The sequence below is a fragment of the Octopus sinensis genome, linkage group LG29 (genome assembly GCF_006345805.1).
Source record: "Octopus sinensis linkage group LG29, ASM634580v1, whole genome shotgun sequence".
Classification (NCBI taxonomy): Eukaryota; Metazoa; Mollusca; class Cephalopoda; order Octopoda; family Octopodidae; genus Octopus; species Octopus sinensis.
The window spans coordinates 2,083,210-2,103,093 of record NC_043025.1 but is presented as its reverse complement, the minus strand read 5'-3'; the positions used below and the strand labels follow the sequence as shown (position 1 = coordinate 2,103,093).

Here is a 19,884-nt window from a genome sequence, read left to right as displayed (position 1 = left end):
TCTCAGCAGGGATTTTATATCCGTTGAACTTTTTAAAAATCAAACGAAATACGAAGGATTTGGTCCAGCCTATGGATAGATATAGAAAATAATCACTGCGTTTATAAATGAGACACATGTCATACACGCACATAAAACCCACATACGTAGATAAAAAATATACATTCATAATCACATATACACTTAAAAATACAATATATATAATATATATATATATATATATATATATATATATATATATTACCACACGAAAGCCATGTCTTTGGTGTGGTAACTGTACGCGGCTGAAGAAGGCTTTTGATCTATCTGTTATATCAATTATGCATTGATATAAGAATGAGTTGTTCAATAAAGACCGAAACATATGTACCGCAATATCCTTTGCGTCCTGTTTTTCTTTTGATACATATATCCTATCTCCTATACAGGTGCTTACATTTATCAAGTAGTCACCCTGAATTTATATATATATATATATATATATATATATATATTATTCTTATTCTACCTATTATATACGTTTTTATTATTGTTATTATTTTTTTGCAATTTACTTAATCATTGATATTTTATTGTTATTTTGATTTTTATATTTCTATTATATGTAATTTTCTAGATAGTGTAATTGATAAACGGATTTTTTTCTAATATTTTATATATATATTATATTGTGTGAAATTTGATTTAGTATTTCTAAATTGAATTTTTTCCTTGTAAGTTTGGATTTTATTCCCTCAAATAATAATTTATATATATATATATATATATATATATACACACTTATCAGTCCCTTTCTTCCTTTCGCTCTCTTCGTGTATCGGCTATCAATGCCTGCACATGGATGATTTGTTCCATACATCGATAGGACCTTTCTTGACTTCCTGTCCAACTCCTTTAGCTTCTTCTCTGTCCACTTCAGTTTTCCAGCGTCATTCCGAACTTCTGCGCCTGCGTGCGAGTTTATCGCCGAAATTATGTTCCAGGCATTCAGCTTTCGAACCAATTTTTTGATCACTCGCCAAAAGTGCTCTCTTTTATTCTTTTCCTTCATGTCGTGGTTTTTGATTCCATTTGTGTGTGTGTGTCAGAGAGAGAGAGAAGGGGAGGGGGAGAGGGAGAGAGAGCATTGCAAACAATATATATATACACACATGGATGTATATATATATATATATATATATATATATATATACACGTATACACACATCAAATTATTTTCCCCTATATTAATTACTATGAAATGTTCTTATTAACTATCAATTTGTAATAAACATGTTGGCGTTATATTAGACAATAAATAACACTTACCAATGAAATCATTCTTGTTACATAAGTGTCCGACGCAACAACCAGTACAAGACGTGCTATTCGTCCGTTTATTGCATGCAATGTTATTGTTTCTCATAGCTTCAACACATTTTCTGTATGTGCTGCAGGACCTTTCAGTCTTCAGTTTAGCACCGTTCACTGATATTGCGAATCGGCATACTGGCTGTAATAATAGATATCAAAATTATACACTACAACCAAAATATTTATTAGTACGATTACTGCTAATTACAGCAACAAATTTTATATGAAAATACGATATATTAGTATAAAATTTGGAGAGAAAACAAGCAAGATCTTGTTAACTTAATGAGGGATATTCTGAAAACGAAAAATATCAGAAATGGAGAAGAATATTTAAAGAAAAGAATCCATCACGAAAACGCAATTAAAAATCGCAAACACCTAACAATAATAAAAGCAATGAAAATGTAGACATTGAAGTTAGAAATAAGATTAGCATTGCCTTAGTTTAGAATTGAAACTCGTTTCTTCTAATCACGGAAAAGTTTTAGAAAGAAAATTGGATCTCCCAAACTGAGTGAGGATGTCATGAAGAAATAACCAATGATAGTGTCGGTAGGCTGGCGTCTTCAAAAGAGCCAATGGAGTCGGTGATTGCAAATGAATGAATCATTAAATAAACTAACTCAGCTTCAGGAAAACAGAAAGGTCTGAGATCAGAACAGACAAATAAAACAGGAAACAGATGTAAGCCATGCTCTTATTTCACGCTTTATTCTCCTATATTCTCGTAGATCAATTAATGTGAAGCATTGATCTGTGTCATTACCGGTGTCTTTTATTGTTTCTCTTGTGTTTCTTTCACCAATGTACAACTGTGTAATCAGAGATATGCCTGGCAATTTTAATTTGTGTCTTAGCTGCGCTTTAAAGGTATAGGTTTTACCTTTCTGTGAAACAATATGACCCCCACCTATCATGTTTTGGAGAGCTTATTGTACTACTTGATGTGAGGGAAGATTTAATCTGTTTCGAACATTTCATAACCTCGTATATCAAACAACCTCTTTTGCTATGACCACCAGACGAAGGAAAACTGTCATTTGTTTCTTAACTTATTCCAATCCGCTCCCTGTAATGTTTGCGAGCTGGTGGGGCCAGGTTCGACTTCCAGTTACCCCTCTAAAGTTAGTGACCCGAGGTCATTCGACAAGGAACCTTGATTCCAAGTTGATTTCTGGCCACATACATTCATACATCCTACTCTAAGGACAGCCATGTTTGTCGCAGAAAGGTCACTCTAAGTTCGTGTGTTCGTTTCTTGAATAGGGATTCCTGGACAGGGTAGAACGTCGTGTCCTTGAACAAGGCACTTCATTCCACTTTCTTCCCGTCCAGTCAAGTGAAATGTGTCCCAACCTAGTGATGTTCATCTATTTCTCTCTTCAATCGTCACATCCTTCTTGTCCCATTGAGTCATGAATAAGAAGACCGATAGGGTGTGTGTATATCTACGCAGGCACATAAAAACAAACTAGCGAAAGCATAGTACAATCTAATTGGACTTAATGGCTTTCGAGTGACGGTTGTGGATATATTTTAACGGAAGGGAAGAAAGTAATATCCCAGTTTACCTCTGCTCCTGGACAGCTTGTCATTTCCGATTTATTGCAGATAATTCCTGAACATGTTTGACACTGTAAATTCTGTTGATATAACGAGTAATCTACAGAATACAAGTAAATATCTGTATTTATGAACCAAATAATGCAATGCATAGCAATAACAAGAAATATTTTTTTTCTGATGTAAAAAAATGTATACGTGTTAGTAATGAAATCAATACATGTTAGACATATAAAGCAAATTATTAACAAAGACTATAAACCTATTTTTATGTTCATTTGGAAATGTTTCAATAATGTCACAAATTCAATTGAGAGAAGCATGAAAGCCACTTGTTGTCCTTTTAGTATTCTGGTGTAACAAATATGTGAAAATCGTTGAACAAGTCAAATAAAAAGATGAAATTCGAAAGTTGCAAGCATTGTTGCAGTGGGAACTCCCTAATAAAACCTGAGAATCTCATTTAAGTTACGTTGCAATGTCATATAGAATGTGAATAAAAAATATGATCACTAATATGCTGTTTTTTCCAATATATACACGTTTATGTGTGTATGTATGTATGTATTATGTATGTATGTATGTATGTATGTATGTATGTACGTAAAGGGTTTAGTTGCCAATCCTGTAAAAGATATTGTAGATATTTAGCTGGGCTAAAAAGTCACATTCGATCACAGCACCAGTAACAGTTAAGCTTCGTCCAATGGCCATACTCGGTAACGAGGGGGCAGCCATAATAATGCATGTATGTATTATGTTTGTATGTATGTCATTATTAACTGTTATTTCAAGATTTCTTGGTGATAGAGAAAGAGAGAGTTTCTACATCTACGGCTCCTTCATTGGAATTTCAACAACATCAATATTGGCATCATCTCGGAACTTTCTACCAACATATCCAAGCATAATCTTCTGTTCATAGATACTCATCCGTTCATCTAATGATACAAAGCGGTAGAGTCGTGCGACTTCTTTGAGCATGTATTCTATGTTGTCGGATAAGGAATGTTGCTCAAGGAGCTGCCTTCCAAGTCATATGAATTATGCAAACTTGGTCAAAGGATGCACTTCGTCAGTTGTGGTTATAAGATGTTACTGAAAGGATATGATACGACATTCAAAGGCATTTTGCATCGATGTTAAGCCCCTGCCGCCTTGTTTTCGTTTTAAGGAGAGGGGTCTACTTCACCGTTTATGTGGAAATTATGTGTACTCGTCGGTATTTTCCGGGTTTTCACATAAATAGCTCGGATCTCATCAAGTGTCCAATAAAACAGCCCAAATGTTAATATGAGGACTTGCACAGAACACACGTTGTGGGCCAATGTTTTATTGAATGCATAGATTTCTGAGGTCTAAATTCTATTCATTCAGCTGTAATATTCTTTGATTATACTTTAATGACACCTGTAACTTAATGGCACCTGTAACATAATGGCACCTGTAAAAAGCACTTGTGTTATTACAGGGGCTGTTGTGAGATATCTTTTCATCCACCCCTAGATATCTGTAACATTCCTCATCAGATATAGGGGAAACAGTCAGGTCATTGATGTTGCTAGTCTGGTTTACATTTTTCCCCCTTTTCACAACATTTATCCTGATCAAACGCCAACCCTATATTTTTGGAGAATCTTTTAACTTGATCAAGGCTCTTTTTCATCTCATCCATATTCTTTGCATAAAGTTTTAAGTCATCCACAAAAAAACAGTATCCGATTTTGGTATTTTTGTTTCCTTGTGAACCAATGAGATATCCTTAACATGAATGACATGGGGTTTACAGAAAGTATAAACAACATCACAACGAGGTTGTCCCCTTGGAATATGCCTCTGCGATATTGTATTCTGTCAGTGATAATAGTCACTCATTGTGTTTAATTGGAAATTTTGCAAGCTGAAGGGCTTCTAGCATCCATGGGTATGTATGTAAGTATGTATGTATGTATGTATGTATGTATGTATGTATGTATGTATGTATGTATGTATGTATGTATGTATGTATGTATGTAGGTATGTATGTAAGTATGTATGTATGTAAGTATGTATGTATGTAGGTATGTATGTAAGTATATGTATGTATGTATGTATGTACGTGCGTATGTACATACATATACATACTGACACGTATATTTTCTCGAGTGATGTGCTTAATCAGACCCCATTTTAAGTCTGTCATTTGGAACCTTCGCTGTTTATGCCGGATTCTTCTCTGTTGTAAACAATCAAGGCGGGTCTTTGGTCTCAGGATATCTTCCTACTTTCCCCCAACCAATCACAGCTGCCTTCTGAATGATCATGAGCATTGACTGTCTTCCTGGCCAAGCGCTAAAAATATACTTTTCCTCTCTACTTCGTTTTCTTCCTCTCTCTCTCCTCCGCTGCATCACTCTTACCAACCCGCATCCACACATTATTTGTCCCTCCGCCCACATTTACACTTTATACACACTTCACACGATAGACCACAGTTTCTACCTACACATCTCACTTCGGTAGCACAGTTACTCTCTTCACACTTCATTACACACACACACACACACGCACACACACACACACACATACACACTCAAGCACACACGCACACACACACACAGCTTTGTCCCATTGGATATTCTATCTTTGACACACACATACAAACGCATACACACTGATACATAGACTCATACATATTCACGCACACTCACTCTTCAAACACATACACACACTCACACACACATACCCATACTCACAAGTGCTGCCCTCACACATTCACTCTTGCACCCACTGTTTTGCTTTGTATCTCTAAATCCCTCACTTCTCTCTCCTCCTCCTCCCTTTTCCTCCCACTACTGCTTGGCTGCTACTAACTGCAACAGTTTACCTCCCCTACACGCACACATACCGCACCCTTCTTCTCTCCCTTTCCATTCGTGTTCACTCTTCTTCGAATAAAACCACATTTGCTCTTCTCTCCTTTCGTCAGCCATTTTCTGTCTCTCACTTAACCCATGTGTACCAACCCTTTGCTTGTACCGTCTACATTATTTGACCTTCATGAAGTGTGCCATCTTTTTCAGACAATTTACATTACTGAATGTTTTGCCTACATTTTGCCTTTTTTCTTGTCTTGTTATTTGATCTTCTGAAGCAACTTTTCTCTCGTATTCGAGTGTTATCCGATAGATTCTGCTGCAACTGTCCATGTCACGTCTTGCTGCCTTTACAGTGTTCACAGAGAATTGAACGGCAGTGATGGTGTCTGAATTTTGGTAACCGTCATGAATTATCATGAATACAGGTATCTCTTTTCCAATATTTAGTTGGCTTTCAAGGCGGCAAGCTGGCAGAGACGTTAGCACACCGGGTGCAATGCATAGCAGTATTTCGTCTGTTTTTTTCACGTTCTGAGTTCAAACTCCACTGAGGTCGACTTTGTCTTTCATCCTTTCGGACTACCAGTTGCGTACTGGGGTCGATCTAATCGACTGGCCCCATTCCCCAAAATTTCGGTCCTTGTGCCTAGATTAGGAAAGAATATTTAGATGGCTTCCAGTCTGCCATATCAGCTTTTTCTCAGCTACAACTTTATATTTATGCTCTCCAACGCCTTTGACTGTTTACCAATACACTAAGTTTTCCTTAATATAATGTGACATAAAACGTTATACTTAATAACGTATATATCCATCCATCTACCATCTTCAACGCTCATTATTCCTGGGAGGGTAATGAGGACATCTGGTACCTCAGGTACTTCCTGCATAGGGTCCTATCAGAGGCAACTGCCAATACACTTACTGATTGAATTCTCAACCATGACCAAATGAGGCTATGGATATTTTCTAGCCATCTCTTTTTGGTCTACCCTACATGTTTGAAAGAGAATTCCTATCCCTCAGTTAGGTTAATGCATATACCACAGTCAGGTCTTCTGCAAATTTTTCCTGCCGGCTTCAGTGTGGTTTCGAATGTACATGAGCTTATGTTAAGAGACATTTAATAGATTTTGGTTGTCTTTTGCCCTTTATGATGGTGTACGTTTGGAGGATAAAATTCATTCTGTAATCCCTTTTTCGTAGGTGAATGTTCTGCAGGATTGTGTCGAAGGCTTCATTGTTAAGGGGGTTGTATGTGGAGATGGATGATAGGATATTGGCTGTAAATCCTTCTTTAACTTGGGATGTCTAAGTTCGTGGATATTGAGTTGTAGGGCACATTGAAAGCCTATATCAATTAGTGATGGTGCGTAATTCTTGGTAAGGAGTGTATCCTTTAGTTCATGTAGCCGTGTGTCGTTGGTGCTTGTATTAGAGACTATAGTACAAATCCTTTTTGCTAGGTTGAAGGGGATATTCATTCTAGTGTGTCTGGGGTGGCATGAATTAAACAGTAGATATGGCTTCGAGTTCGTAGGCTTATCGTATGTATCTGTTTCTATTTTGATGTTGAATTTCGTAATGAGGATGTCGAGGAATTGAAGTTGGTGATGGCTATATTCCATCGTAAATTGAATGTTTATATCAAGTCCATTTAGAAGTGCTTGAAATCCTTTAAGTCTTTCTATACTTTCATGCCAAAGAATGATAGAAGTTGTCTTAGAAGACAAAGAAGCTATTCTTGAAGAGGATATTTATCCCTTCTATTATGAATTCTTTTTGATATATATATATATATATATATATATATACATCTACACCATTGGAAATTGTGCATCTATACAAAGGATTAATTCACCCTCTCTGTAATGCTAATAAGCAGGAATTGAGACCCACCTCGTTGTGATTAACAATGGATAAATTTGTCTTCTGTGAGTATGTAATCCCTCATCATATCTCTGGAAATTCATATGTGCTCTATGGATTAGGTCACCTTCTCTGTGATGCTATTAGAACTTTTTTAAAATTCTGTGATAAGACTGTACATCATCTTTAAAGAACTTTAATGAACTTTGGAAATCTGTTTATGTTACTTAATTATCTACATTACTTCATGAGTATAGACTCAACCACTAGGATGTCTAGAGAACTCACATGTATTTTAGCTGATGAGTACGGGACACGTTTATATGCTGTAATTTTTACAACTTTTAATAAAGCCTGTCCTTGTATGAAACGATTGTACTAAAAACCTATCCATTCTTGTTGCTTCTTTCTCGCTATATATATATATATATATATACACGTGCAAATACGTATGTGTGTGCACGACCGCATGTGCATACACACGCGCACACACATACACATATATATGTGTGTATATGTATATATACATATATATATATATATATATATATATACATTTACACTTGCACACACATATATACACATCAAAACATTTCCCTTTTATTAACTATTATACAATATTCTTATTAACTATCAATTTGTAATAAACCTGGTGGTGTTATATTAGACAATAATAACACTTACCAATGAATCATTCTTGTTACATAAGTGTCCGACACAACAACCAGTACAAGCCGTGCTATTCGTCCGTTTATTGCATGTAATGTTATTGTTTCTCATTGCTTCAACACATTTTCTGTATGTGCTGCAGGACCTTTCAGTCTTCAGTTTAGCACCGTTCATTGATATTGCGAATCGGCATACAGGCTGTAATAATAGATATGAAAATTATACACTACAACAACAATATTTATTAGGACGATTACTGCTAATTACAGCAACAACAACAGGGGATGTTTACCATGCAAGTAAGTTTAATCATTGCTTTAAAATATCCAAAAGCAATAAATGAAACCGTCAAAGAGTTGCGGAATTGTTGAAAGTTAACAGCATAAGTAAACTTCTGTAAACTTTATTGCTATTTAGTATTCCAAAATCATGTTTTAAATGCTTTCGGTGTCCAAAGATCTCTGATCACATGTAGATATGGACATCGGATCACGGTCTATAGCAAAATCGCATCGCGTTGTTACCCGTCGCCAAACTGAAAATAGGTCAGATTATCCCAATAAAGATGTATGGATTCGCGAATATTTCTTCTTACTGGAGGAATGCGCAAGAGAAATTTTTCATATTAAATTTACGAAAAATCAGGCGTGCAAACCTCACCAAAAAGAGAAACTAATATGCCTATACCCAAAGATGATACTGAACTATAATTGTCAGATTGAACTCCTCAGTCCAAGCAAATAAAACAGAAAATACAATAAATGAACACAAGAGAAACTTCGTTTTAATTTGCGGGTATATTTTATATGACAATACGGTATATTAGTATAAAATTTGGAGAGAAAACAAGCAAGGTCTTGTTAACTTAATGAGGGACATTCTGAAAACGGAAAATATCGGAAATATAGAAGAATATTTAAAGAAAAGAATCCATCACGAAAACACAATTAATAATCGCAAACACCTAACAATAATAAAAGCAATGAAAATGTAGACATTGAAGTTAGAAATAAGATTAGCATTGCCTTAGTTTAGAATTGAAACTCGTTTCTTCTAATCACGGAAAAGTTTTAGAAAGAAGATTGGATCTCCCAAACTGAGTGAGGATGTCATGAAGAAATAACCAATGATAGTGTCGGTAGGCTGGCGTCTTCAAAAGAGCCAATGGAGTCGGTGATTGCAAATGAATGAATCATTAAATAAACTAACTCAGCTTCAAGAAAACAGAACGGTCTGAGATCAGAACAGACAAATAAAACAGGCAACAAAATGCAGCCATGCTCTTATGTCACGCTCTATTCTCCTATATTCTCGTAGATCAGTTAATGTGAAGCATTGATCTGTGTCATTACCGGTGTCTTTTATTGTTTCTCTTGTGTTTCTTTCACCAATGTACAACTGTGTAATCAGAGATATGCCTGGCAATTTTAATTTGTGTCTTAGCTGCGTTTTAAAGGTATAGGTTTTACCTTTCTGTGAAACATTATGACCCCCACCTATTATGTTCTGGAGAGCTTATTGTACTACTTGATGTGAGGGAAGATTTAATCTGTTTCGAACATTTCATAACCTCGTATATCAAACAACCTCTTTTGCTATGACCACCAGACGAAGGAAAACTGTTATTTGCTCCTTAACTTATTCAATCCGCTCCCTGTAATGATTGTGAGCTGGTGGGGCCAGGATCGACTTCCAGTTACCCCTCTAAGATTAGTGACCCGAGGTCATCCGACAAGGAACCTTGATTCCAAGTTGACTTCTGGCCACATACATTCATGCATCCTACTCAAAGGACAGCCATGTTTGTCGCAGAAAGGTCACTCTAAGTTCGTGTGTTCGTTTCTTGAATAGGGATTTCTGGACAGGGTAGAACGTTGTGTCCTTGAACAAGGCACTTCATTCCACTTTGTTCCAGTCTAATCGAGGGAAATATGTCCCAACCTAGTGATGTTCATCTATTTCTCTCTTCAATCGTCACATCCTTCTTGTCCCATTGAGTCATGAATAAGAAGACCGATAGGGTGTGTGTATGTCTACGCAGGCACATAAAAACAAACTAGCGAAAGCATAGTACAATCTATGTGGACTTAATGGCTTTCGAATGACGGCTGTGGATATATTTTAACGGAAGGGAAGAAAGTAATATTCCAGTTTACCTCTGCTCCTGGACAGCTTGTCACTTCTAAATCAGTACATTTCATTCCTGAACATGTTTGACACTGTAAATTCCGTTGATACAACGAGTAATCTACAGAATACAAGTAAATATCTGTATTTATGAACCAAATAATGCAATGCATAGCAATAACAAGAAATATTTTCTTTATGGTGTAAAAAAAAATGTATACGTGTTAGTATTGAAATCAATACATGTTAGACATATAAAGCAAATTATTAACAAAGACTATAAACCTATTTTTATGTTCATTTGGAAATGTTTCAATAAAGTCACAAATTCAATTGAGAGAAGCATGAAAGCTACTTGTTGTCCTTTTAGTATTCTGATGTAACAAACACGTGAAAATCGTTGAACAAGTCAAATAAAAGGATGAAATTCGAAAGTTGCAAGCATTGTTGCAGTGGGAACTCACTAATAAAACCTGAGAATCTCATTTAAGTTATGTTGCAATGTCATATAGAATGTGAAGAAGGCCATAAAATGTGAAGTGAGCAAAACAATATTTGGATAAACAATAAAAAATATGATCACTAATATTGTGCTTTTTCCAATATACACACATTTATGTATGTATGTATGTATGTATGTATGTATGTATGTATGTGTGTGTGTATGTATGTATATATGTATGTATGTATGGATGGATGGATGTGTGTATATATGCATGTATGTGTGTATGTATGTATGTATGTATGCATGTATGTATGTATGTATGTGTGTATATATGTATATATGTATTATGTATGTATGTGTGTATGTATGCATGTATGTATGTATGTATATATGCGTGCATGTCATTATTCACCGTTATTTCCTACATCTACGGCACCTTTATTGGAACTTCAACAACATCAATGTTACCATCATCTCGGAACTTTCTACCAACATATCCAAGCATAATCTTCTGTTCATAGATACTCATCCGTTCATCTAATGATACAAAGCGGTAGAGTCGTGCGACTTCTTTGAGCATGTATTCTATGTTGTCGGATAAGGAATGTTGCTCAAGGAGCTGCCTTCCAAGTCATATGAATTATGCAAACTTGGTCAAAGGATGCACTTCGTCAGTTGTGGTTATAAGATGTTACTGAAAGGATATGATACGACATTCAAAGGCATTTTGCATCGATGTTAAGCCCCTGCCGCCTTGTTTTCGTTTTAAGGAGAGGGGTCTACTTCACCGTTTATGTGGAAATTATGTGTACTCGTCGGTATTTTCCGGGTTTTCACATAAACAGCTCGGATCTCATCAAGTGTCCAATAAAACAGCCCAAATGTTAGTATGAGGACTTGCACAGAACACACGTTGTGGGCCAATGTTTTATTGAATGCATAGATTTCTGAGGTCTAAATTCTATTCATTCAGCTGTAATATTCTTTGATTATACTTTAATGACACCTGTAACTTAATGGCACCTGTAACATAATGGCACCTGTAAAAAGCACTTGTGTTATTACAGGGCTGTTGTGAGATATCTTTTCATCCACCCCTAGATATCTGTAACATTCCTCATCAGATATAGGGGAAACAGTCAGGTCATTGATGTTGCTAGTCTGGTTTACATTTTTCCCCCTTTTCACAACATTTATCCTGATCAAACGCCAACCCTATATTTTTGGAGAATCTTTTAACTTGATCAAGGCTCTTTTTCATCTCATCCATATTCTTTGCATAAAGTTTTAAGTCATCCACAAAAAACAGTATCCGATTTTGGTATTTTTGTTTCCTTGTGAACCAATGAGATATCCTTAACATGAATGACATGGGGTTTACAGAAAGTATAAACAACATCACAACGAGGTTGTCCCCTTGGAATATGCCTCTGCGATATTGTATTCTGTCAGTGATAATAGTCACTCATTGTGTTTAATTGGAAATTTTGCAAGCTGAAGGGCTTCTAGCATCCATGGGTATGTATGTAAGTATGTATGTATGTATGTATGTATGTATGTATGTATGTATGTATGTATGTATGTATGTATGTAAGTATGTATGTATGTAGGTATGTATGTAAGTATGTATGTATGTAAGTATGTATGTATGTAGGTATGTATGTAAGTATGTATGTATGTATGTATGTATGTACGTGCGTATGTACATACATATACATACTGACACGTATATTTTCTCGAGTGATGTGCTTAATCAGACCCCATTTTAAGTCTGTCATTTGGAACCTTCGCTGTTTATGCCGGATTCTTCTCTGTTGTAAACAATCAAGGCGGGTCTTTGGTCTCAGGATATCTTCCTACTTTCCCCCAACCAATCACAGCAGCCTTCTGAATGATCATGAGCATTGACTGTCTTCCTGGCCAAGCGCTAAAAATATACTTTTCCTCTCTACTTCGTTTTCTTCCTCTCTCTCTCCTCCGCTGCATCACTCTTACCAACCCGCATCCACACATTATTTGTCCCTCCGCCCACATTTACACTTTATACACACTTCACACGATAGACCATAGTTTCTACCTACACATCTCACTTCGGTAGCACAGTTACTCTCTTCACACTTCATTACACACACACACACACACACGCACACACACACACATACACACTCAAGCACACACGCACACACACACACAGCTTTGTCCCATTGGATATTCTATCTTTGACACACACATACAAACGCATACACACTGATACATAGACTCATACATATTCACGCACACTCACTCTTCAAACACATGCACACACTCACACACACATACCCATACTCACAAGTGCTGCCCTCACACATTCACTCTTGCACCCACTGTTTTGCTTTGTATCTCTAAATCCCTCACTTCTCTCTCCTCCTCCTCCCTTTTCCTCCCACTACTGCTTGGCTGCTACTAACTGCAACAGTTTACCTCCCCTACACGCACACATACCGCACCCTTCTTCTCTCCCTTTCCATTCGTGTTCACTCTTCTTCGAATAAAACCACATTTGCTCTTCTCTCCTTTCGTCAGCCATTTTCTGTCTCTCACTTAACCCATGTGTACCAACCCTTTGCTTGTACCGTCTACATTATTTGACCTTCATGAAGTGTGCCATCTTTTTCAGACAATTTACATTACTGAATGTTTTGCCTACATTTTGCCTTTTTTCTTGTCTTGTTATTTGATCTTCTGAAGCAACTTTTCTCTCGTATTCGAGTGTTATCCGATAGATTCTGCTGCAACTGTCCATGTCACGTCTTGCTGCCTTTACAGTGTTCACAGAGAATTGAACGGCAGTGATGGTGTCTGAATTTTGGTAACCGTCATGAATTATCATGAATACAGGTATCTCTTTTCCAATATTTAGTTGGCTTTCAAGGCGGCAAGCTGGCAGAGACGTTAGCACACCGGGTGCAATGCATAGCAGTATTTCGTCTGTTTTTTTCACGTTCTGAGTTCAAACTCCACTGAGGTCGACTTTGTCTTTCATCCTTTCGGACTACCAGTTGCGTACTGGGGTCGATCTAATCGACTGGCCCCATTCCCCAAAATTTCGGTCCTTGTGCCTAGATTAGGAAAGAATATTTAGATGGCTTCCAGTCTGCCATATCAGCTTTTTCTCAGCTACAACTTTATATTTATGCTCTCCAACGCCTTTGACTGTTTACCAATACACTAAGTTTTCCTTAATATAATGTGACATAAAACGTTATACTTAATAACGTATATATCCATCCATCTACCATCTTCAACGCTCATTATTCCTGGGAGGGTAATGAGGACATCTGGTACCTCAGGTACTTCCTGCATAGGGTCCTATCAGAGGCAACTGCCAATACACTTACTGATTGAATTCTCAACCATGACCAAATGAGGCTATGGATATTTTCTAGCCATCTCTTTTTGGTCTACCCTACATGTTTGAAAGAGAATTCCTATCCCTCAGTTAGGTTAATGCATATACCACAGTCAGGTCTTCTGCAAATTTTTCCTGCCGGCTTCAGTGTGGTTTCGAATTACTTGATTTATGTTAAGAGACATTTAATAGATTTTGATTGTCTTTTGCCCTTTATGATGGTGTACGTTTGGAGGATAAAATTCATTCTGTAATCCCTTTTTCGTAGGTGAATGTTCTGCAGGATTGTGTCGAAGGCTTCATTGTTAAGGGGGTTGTATGTGGAGATGGATGATAGGATATTGGCTGTAAATCCTTCTTTAACTTGGGATGTCTAAGTTCGTGGATATTGAGTTGTAGGGCACATTGAAAGCCTATATCAATTAGTGATGGTGCGTAATTCTTGGTAAGGAGTGTATCCTTTAGTTCATGTAGCCGTGTGTCGTTGGTGCTTGTATTAGAGACTATAGTACAAATCCTTTTTGCTAGGTTGAAGGGATATTCATTCTAGTGTGTCTGGGGTGGCATGAATTAAACAGTAGATATGGCTTCGAGTTCGTAGGCTTATCGTATGTATCTGTTTCTATTTTGATGTTGAATTTCGTAATGAGGATGTCGAGGAATTGAAGTTGGTGATGGCTATATTCCATCGTAAATTGAATGTTTATATCAAGTCCATTTAGAAGTGCTTGAAATCCTTTAAGTCTTTCTATACTTTCATGCCAAAGAATGATAGAAGTTGTCTTAGAAGACAAAGAAGCTATTCTTGAAGAGGATATTTATCCCTTCTATTATGAATTCTTTTTGATATATATATATATATATATATATATACATCTACACCATTGGAAATTGTGCATCTATACAAAGGATTAATTCACCCTCTCTGTAATGCTAATAAGCAGGAATTGAGACCCACCTCGTTGTGATTAACAATGGATAAATTTGTCTTCTGTGAGTATGTAATCCCTCATCATATCTCTGGAAATTCATATGTGCTCTATGGATTAGGTCACCTTCTCTGTGATGCTATTAGAACTTTTTTAAAATTCTGTGATAAGACTGTACATCATCTTTAAAGAACTTTAATGAACTTTGGAAATCTGTTTATGTTACTTAATTATCTACATTACTTCATGAGTATAGACTCAACCACTAGGATGTCTAGAGAACTCACATGTATTTTAGCTGATGAGTACGGGACACGTTTATATGCTGTAATTTTTACAACTTTTAATAAAGCCTGTCCTTGTATGAAACGATTGTACTAAAAACCTATCCATTCTTGTTGCTTCTTTCTCGCTATATATATATATATATATATATACACGTGCAAATACGTATGTGTGTGCACGACCGCATGTGCATACACACGCGCACACACATACACATATATATGTGTGTATATGTATATATACATATATATATATATATATATATATATATATATACATTTACACTTGCACACACATATATACACATCAAAACATTTCCCTTTTATTAACTATTATACAATATTCTTATTAACTATCAATTTGTAATAAACCTGGTGGTGTTATATTAGACAATAAATAACACTTACCAATGAAATCATTCTTGTTACATAAGTGTCCGACACAACAACCAGTACAAGCCGTGCTATTCGTCCGTTTATTGCATGTAATGTTATTGTTTCTCATTGCTTCAACACATTTTCTGTATGTGCTGCAGGACCTTTCAGTCTTCAGTTTAGCACCGTTCATTGATATTGCGAATCGGCATACAGGCTGTAATAATAGATATGAAAATTATACACTACAACAACAATATTTATTAGGACGATTACTGCTAATTACAGCAACAACAACAGAAACAACACCACTGGGGATGTTTACCATGCAAGTAAGTTTAATCATTGCTTTAAAATATCCAAAAGCAATAAATGAAACCGTCAAAGAGTTGCGGAATTGTTGAAAGTTAACAGCATAAGTAAACTTCTGTAAACTTTATTGCTATTTAGTATTCCAAAATCATGTTTTAAATGCTTTCGGTGTCCAAAGATCTCTGATCACATGTAGATATGGACATCGGATCACGGTCTATAGCAAAATCGCATCGCGTTGTTACCCGTCGCCAAACTGAAAATAGGTCAGATTATCCCAATAAAGATGTATGGATTCGCGAATATTTCTTCTTACTGGAGGAATGCGCAAGAGAAATTTTTCATATTAAATTTACGAAAAATCAGGCGTGCAAACCTCACCAACAAGAGAAACTAATACGCCTTTACACAAAATGATAATGAAATAAAATTGTCAGATTGAACTCCTCAGTCCAAGCAAATAAAACAGAAAATACAATAAATGAACACAAGAGAAACTTCGTTTTAATTTGCGAGTATATTTTATATGACAATACGGTATATTAGTATAAAATTTGGAGAGAAAACAAGCAAGGTCTTGTTAACTTAATGAGGGACATTCTGAAAACAGAAAATATCAGAAATGGAGAAGAATATTTAAAGAAAAGAATCCATCACGAAAACACAATTAATAATCGCAAACACCTAACAATAATAAAAGCAATGAAAATGTAGACATTGAAGTTAGAAATAAGATTAGCATTGCCTTAGTTTAGAATTGAAACTCGTTTCTTCTAATCACGGAAAAGTTTTAGAAAGAAAATTGGATCTCCCAAACTGAGTGAGGATGTCATGAAGAAATAACCAATGATAGTGTCGGTAGGCTGGCGTCTTCAAAAGAGCCAATGGAGTCGGTGATTGCAAATGAATGAATCATTAAATAAACTAACTCAGCTTCAAGAAAACAGAAAGGTCTGAGATCAGAACAGACAATAAAACAGGCAACAGAATGCAGCCATGCTCTTATGTCACGCTCTATTCTCCTATATTTCTCGTAGATCAGTTAATGTGAAGCATTGATCTGTGTCATTACCGGTGTCTTTTATTGTTTCTCTTGTGTTTCTTTCACCAATGTACAACTGTGTAATCAGAGATATGCCTGGCAATTTTAATTTGTGTCTTAGCTGCGCTTTAAAGGTATAGGTTTTACCTTTCTGTGAAACATTATGACCCCCACCTATTATGTTCTGGAGAGCTTATTGTACTACTTGATGTGAGGGAAGATTTAATCTGTTTCGAACATTTCATAACCTCGTATATCAAACAACCTCTTTTGCTATGACCACCAGACGAAGGAAAACTGTTATTTGCTCCTTAACTTATTCAATCCGCTCCCTGTAATGATTGTGAGCTGGTGGGGCCAGGATCGACTTCCAGTTACCCCTCTAAGATTAGTGACCCGAGGTCATCCGACAAGGAACCTTGATTCCAAGTTGACTTCTGGCCACATACATTCATGCATCCTACTCAAAGGACAGCCATGTTTGTCGCAGAAAGGTCACTCTAAGTTCGTGTGTTCGTTTCTTGAATAGGGATTTCTGGACAGGGTAGAACGTTGTGTCCTTGAACAAGGCACTTCATTCCACTTTGTTCCAGTCTAATCGAGGGAAATATGTCCCAACCTAGTGATGTTCATCTATTTCTCTCTTCAATCGTCACATCCTTCTTGTCCCATTGAGTCATGAATAAGAAGACCGATAGGGTGTGTGTATGTCTACGCAGGCACATAAAAAACTACGAAAGCATAGTACAATCTATGTGGACTTAATGGCTTTCGAATGACGGCTGTGGATATATTTTAACGGAAGGGAAGAAAGTAATATTCCAGTTTACCTCTGCTCCTGGACAGCTTGTCACTTCTAATCAGTACATTTCATTCCTGAACATGTTTGACACTGTAAATTCCGTTGATACAACGAGTAATCTACAGAATACAAGTAAATATCTGTATTTATGAACCAAATAATGCAATGCATAGCAATAACAAGAAATATTTTCTTTATGGTGTAAAAAAAATGTATACGTGTTAGTATTGAAATCAATACATGTTAGACATATAAAGCAAATTAACAAAGACTATAAACCTATTTTTATGTTCATTTGGAAATGTTTCAATAAAGTCACAATTCAATTGAGAGAAGCATGAAAGCTGCTTGTTGTCCTTTTAGTATTCTGATGTAACAAACACGTGAAATCGTTGAACAAGTCAAATAAAAGGATGAAATTCGAAAGTTGCAAGCATGTTGCAGTGGGAACTCACTAATAAAACCTGAGAATCTCATTTAAGTTATGTTGCAATGTCATATAGAATGTGAAGAAGGCCATAAAATGTGAAGTGAGCAAACAATATTTGGATAAACAATAAAAAATATGATCACTAATATTGTGCTTTTTCCATATACACACATTTATGTTGTATGTATGTATGTCTGTATGTATGTGATGTATGTTGTCGTATGTATGTATATATGTATGTATGTATGGATGGATGATGTGTGTATATATGCATGTATGTGTGTATGTATGTATGTAGTATGCATGTATGTATGTATGTATGTGTGTATATGTATATATGTATTATGTATGTATGTGTGTATGTATGCAGGTTGTATGTATGTATATATCGTGCATGTCATTATTCACCGTTATTTCCTACATCTACGCGCTTTATGAACTTCAACAACATCAATGTTACCATCATCTCGGAACTTTCTACCAACATATCCAAGCATAATCTTCTGTTCATATAACTCATCCGTTCATCTAATGATACCAAGCGGTAGAGTCGTGCGAACTTCTTTGAGCATGTATTCTATGTTGTCGGATAAGGATGTTGCTCAAGGAGCTGCCTTCCACATATGAATTATGCAAACTTGGTCAAAGGATGCACTTCGTCAGTTGTGGTTATAAGATGTTACTGAAAGGATATGAACGACATTCAAGGCATTTTGCATCGATGTTAGCCCCTGCCGCTTGTTTTCGTTTTAAGGAGAGGGGTCTACTCACCGTTTATTGGAAATTATGTGTACTCGTCGGTATTTTCCGGTTTTCACATAAACAGCTCGGATCTCATCAAGTGTCCAATAAACGCCCAAATGTTAGTATGAGGACTTGCACAGAACACACGTTGTGGGCCAATGTTTTATTGAATGCATAGATTTCTGAGGTCTAAATTCTATTCATTCAGCTGTAATTTCTTGATTATACTTTAATGACACCTGTAACTTAATGGCACCTGTACATAATGGCACCTGTAAAAAGCACTTGTGCTGTTACAGGAGCTGTTGTGAGATATCTTTTCATCCCCCCTAGATATCTGTAACATTCCTCATCAGATATAGGGGAAACAGTCAGGTCATTGATGGCGATTTTGATAGTCAGGTTTACATTTTCCCCCCTTTTCACACCATATAACCATTTACAATTTGTTACCGAATTACTAATGAATGTTTGATAACCGTTTGGTTAACCTATCAACCAGTTATGGTCGTTAGCGACTTTTTTGTCATTCGTGACCGCTTCGATGACTCATTTGTTTTTTGTTCTATACTTATGTAGTTATGAATGAGAATGTACGTGAGAGAGAGGGTTAGAGAGTAGGTCTTGTACATATGTGTGTTGGTCATGTGTGCGCTGTTGTGAATGTTTGCGTATGTATGTTTTGTATGGT

The 19,884-nt window shown here is 36.3% G+C and overlaps 1 protein-coding gene across 1 annotated transcript in view; it reads right to left on the bottom strand.

The window, feature by feature from the left end:
• Positions 1 to 18,071, bottom strand: part of LOC115226131 — a 30,841-nt gene extending 12,770 nt beyond the window's left edge. Inside the window, exons 1-5 of the mRNA XM_036514921.1 lie at positions 18,048 to 18,071; positions 15,897 to 16,080; positions 2,928 to 3,019; positions 1,309 to 1,492; positions 1 to 69 (exon numbers count right to left, since the gene is read on the bottom strand). The exon at positions 1 to 69 is cut by the window's left edge and continues 14 nt beyond it. Coding sequence (XP_036370814.1) covers positions 1 to 69; positions 1,309 to 1,492; positions 2,928 to 3,019; positions 15,897 to 16,056 — 505 coding nt within the window. The 5' untranslated portion in view covers positions 16,057 to 16,080; positions 18,048 to 18,071. The remainder of the gene's footprint in view (positions 70 to 1,308; positions 1,493 to 2,927; positions 3,020 to 15,896; positions 16,081 to 18,047) is intronic.
• Between the last annotated feature and the right edge of the window lie 1,813 nt (positions 18,072 to 19,884).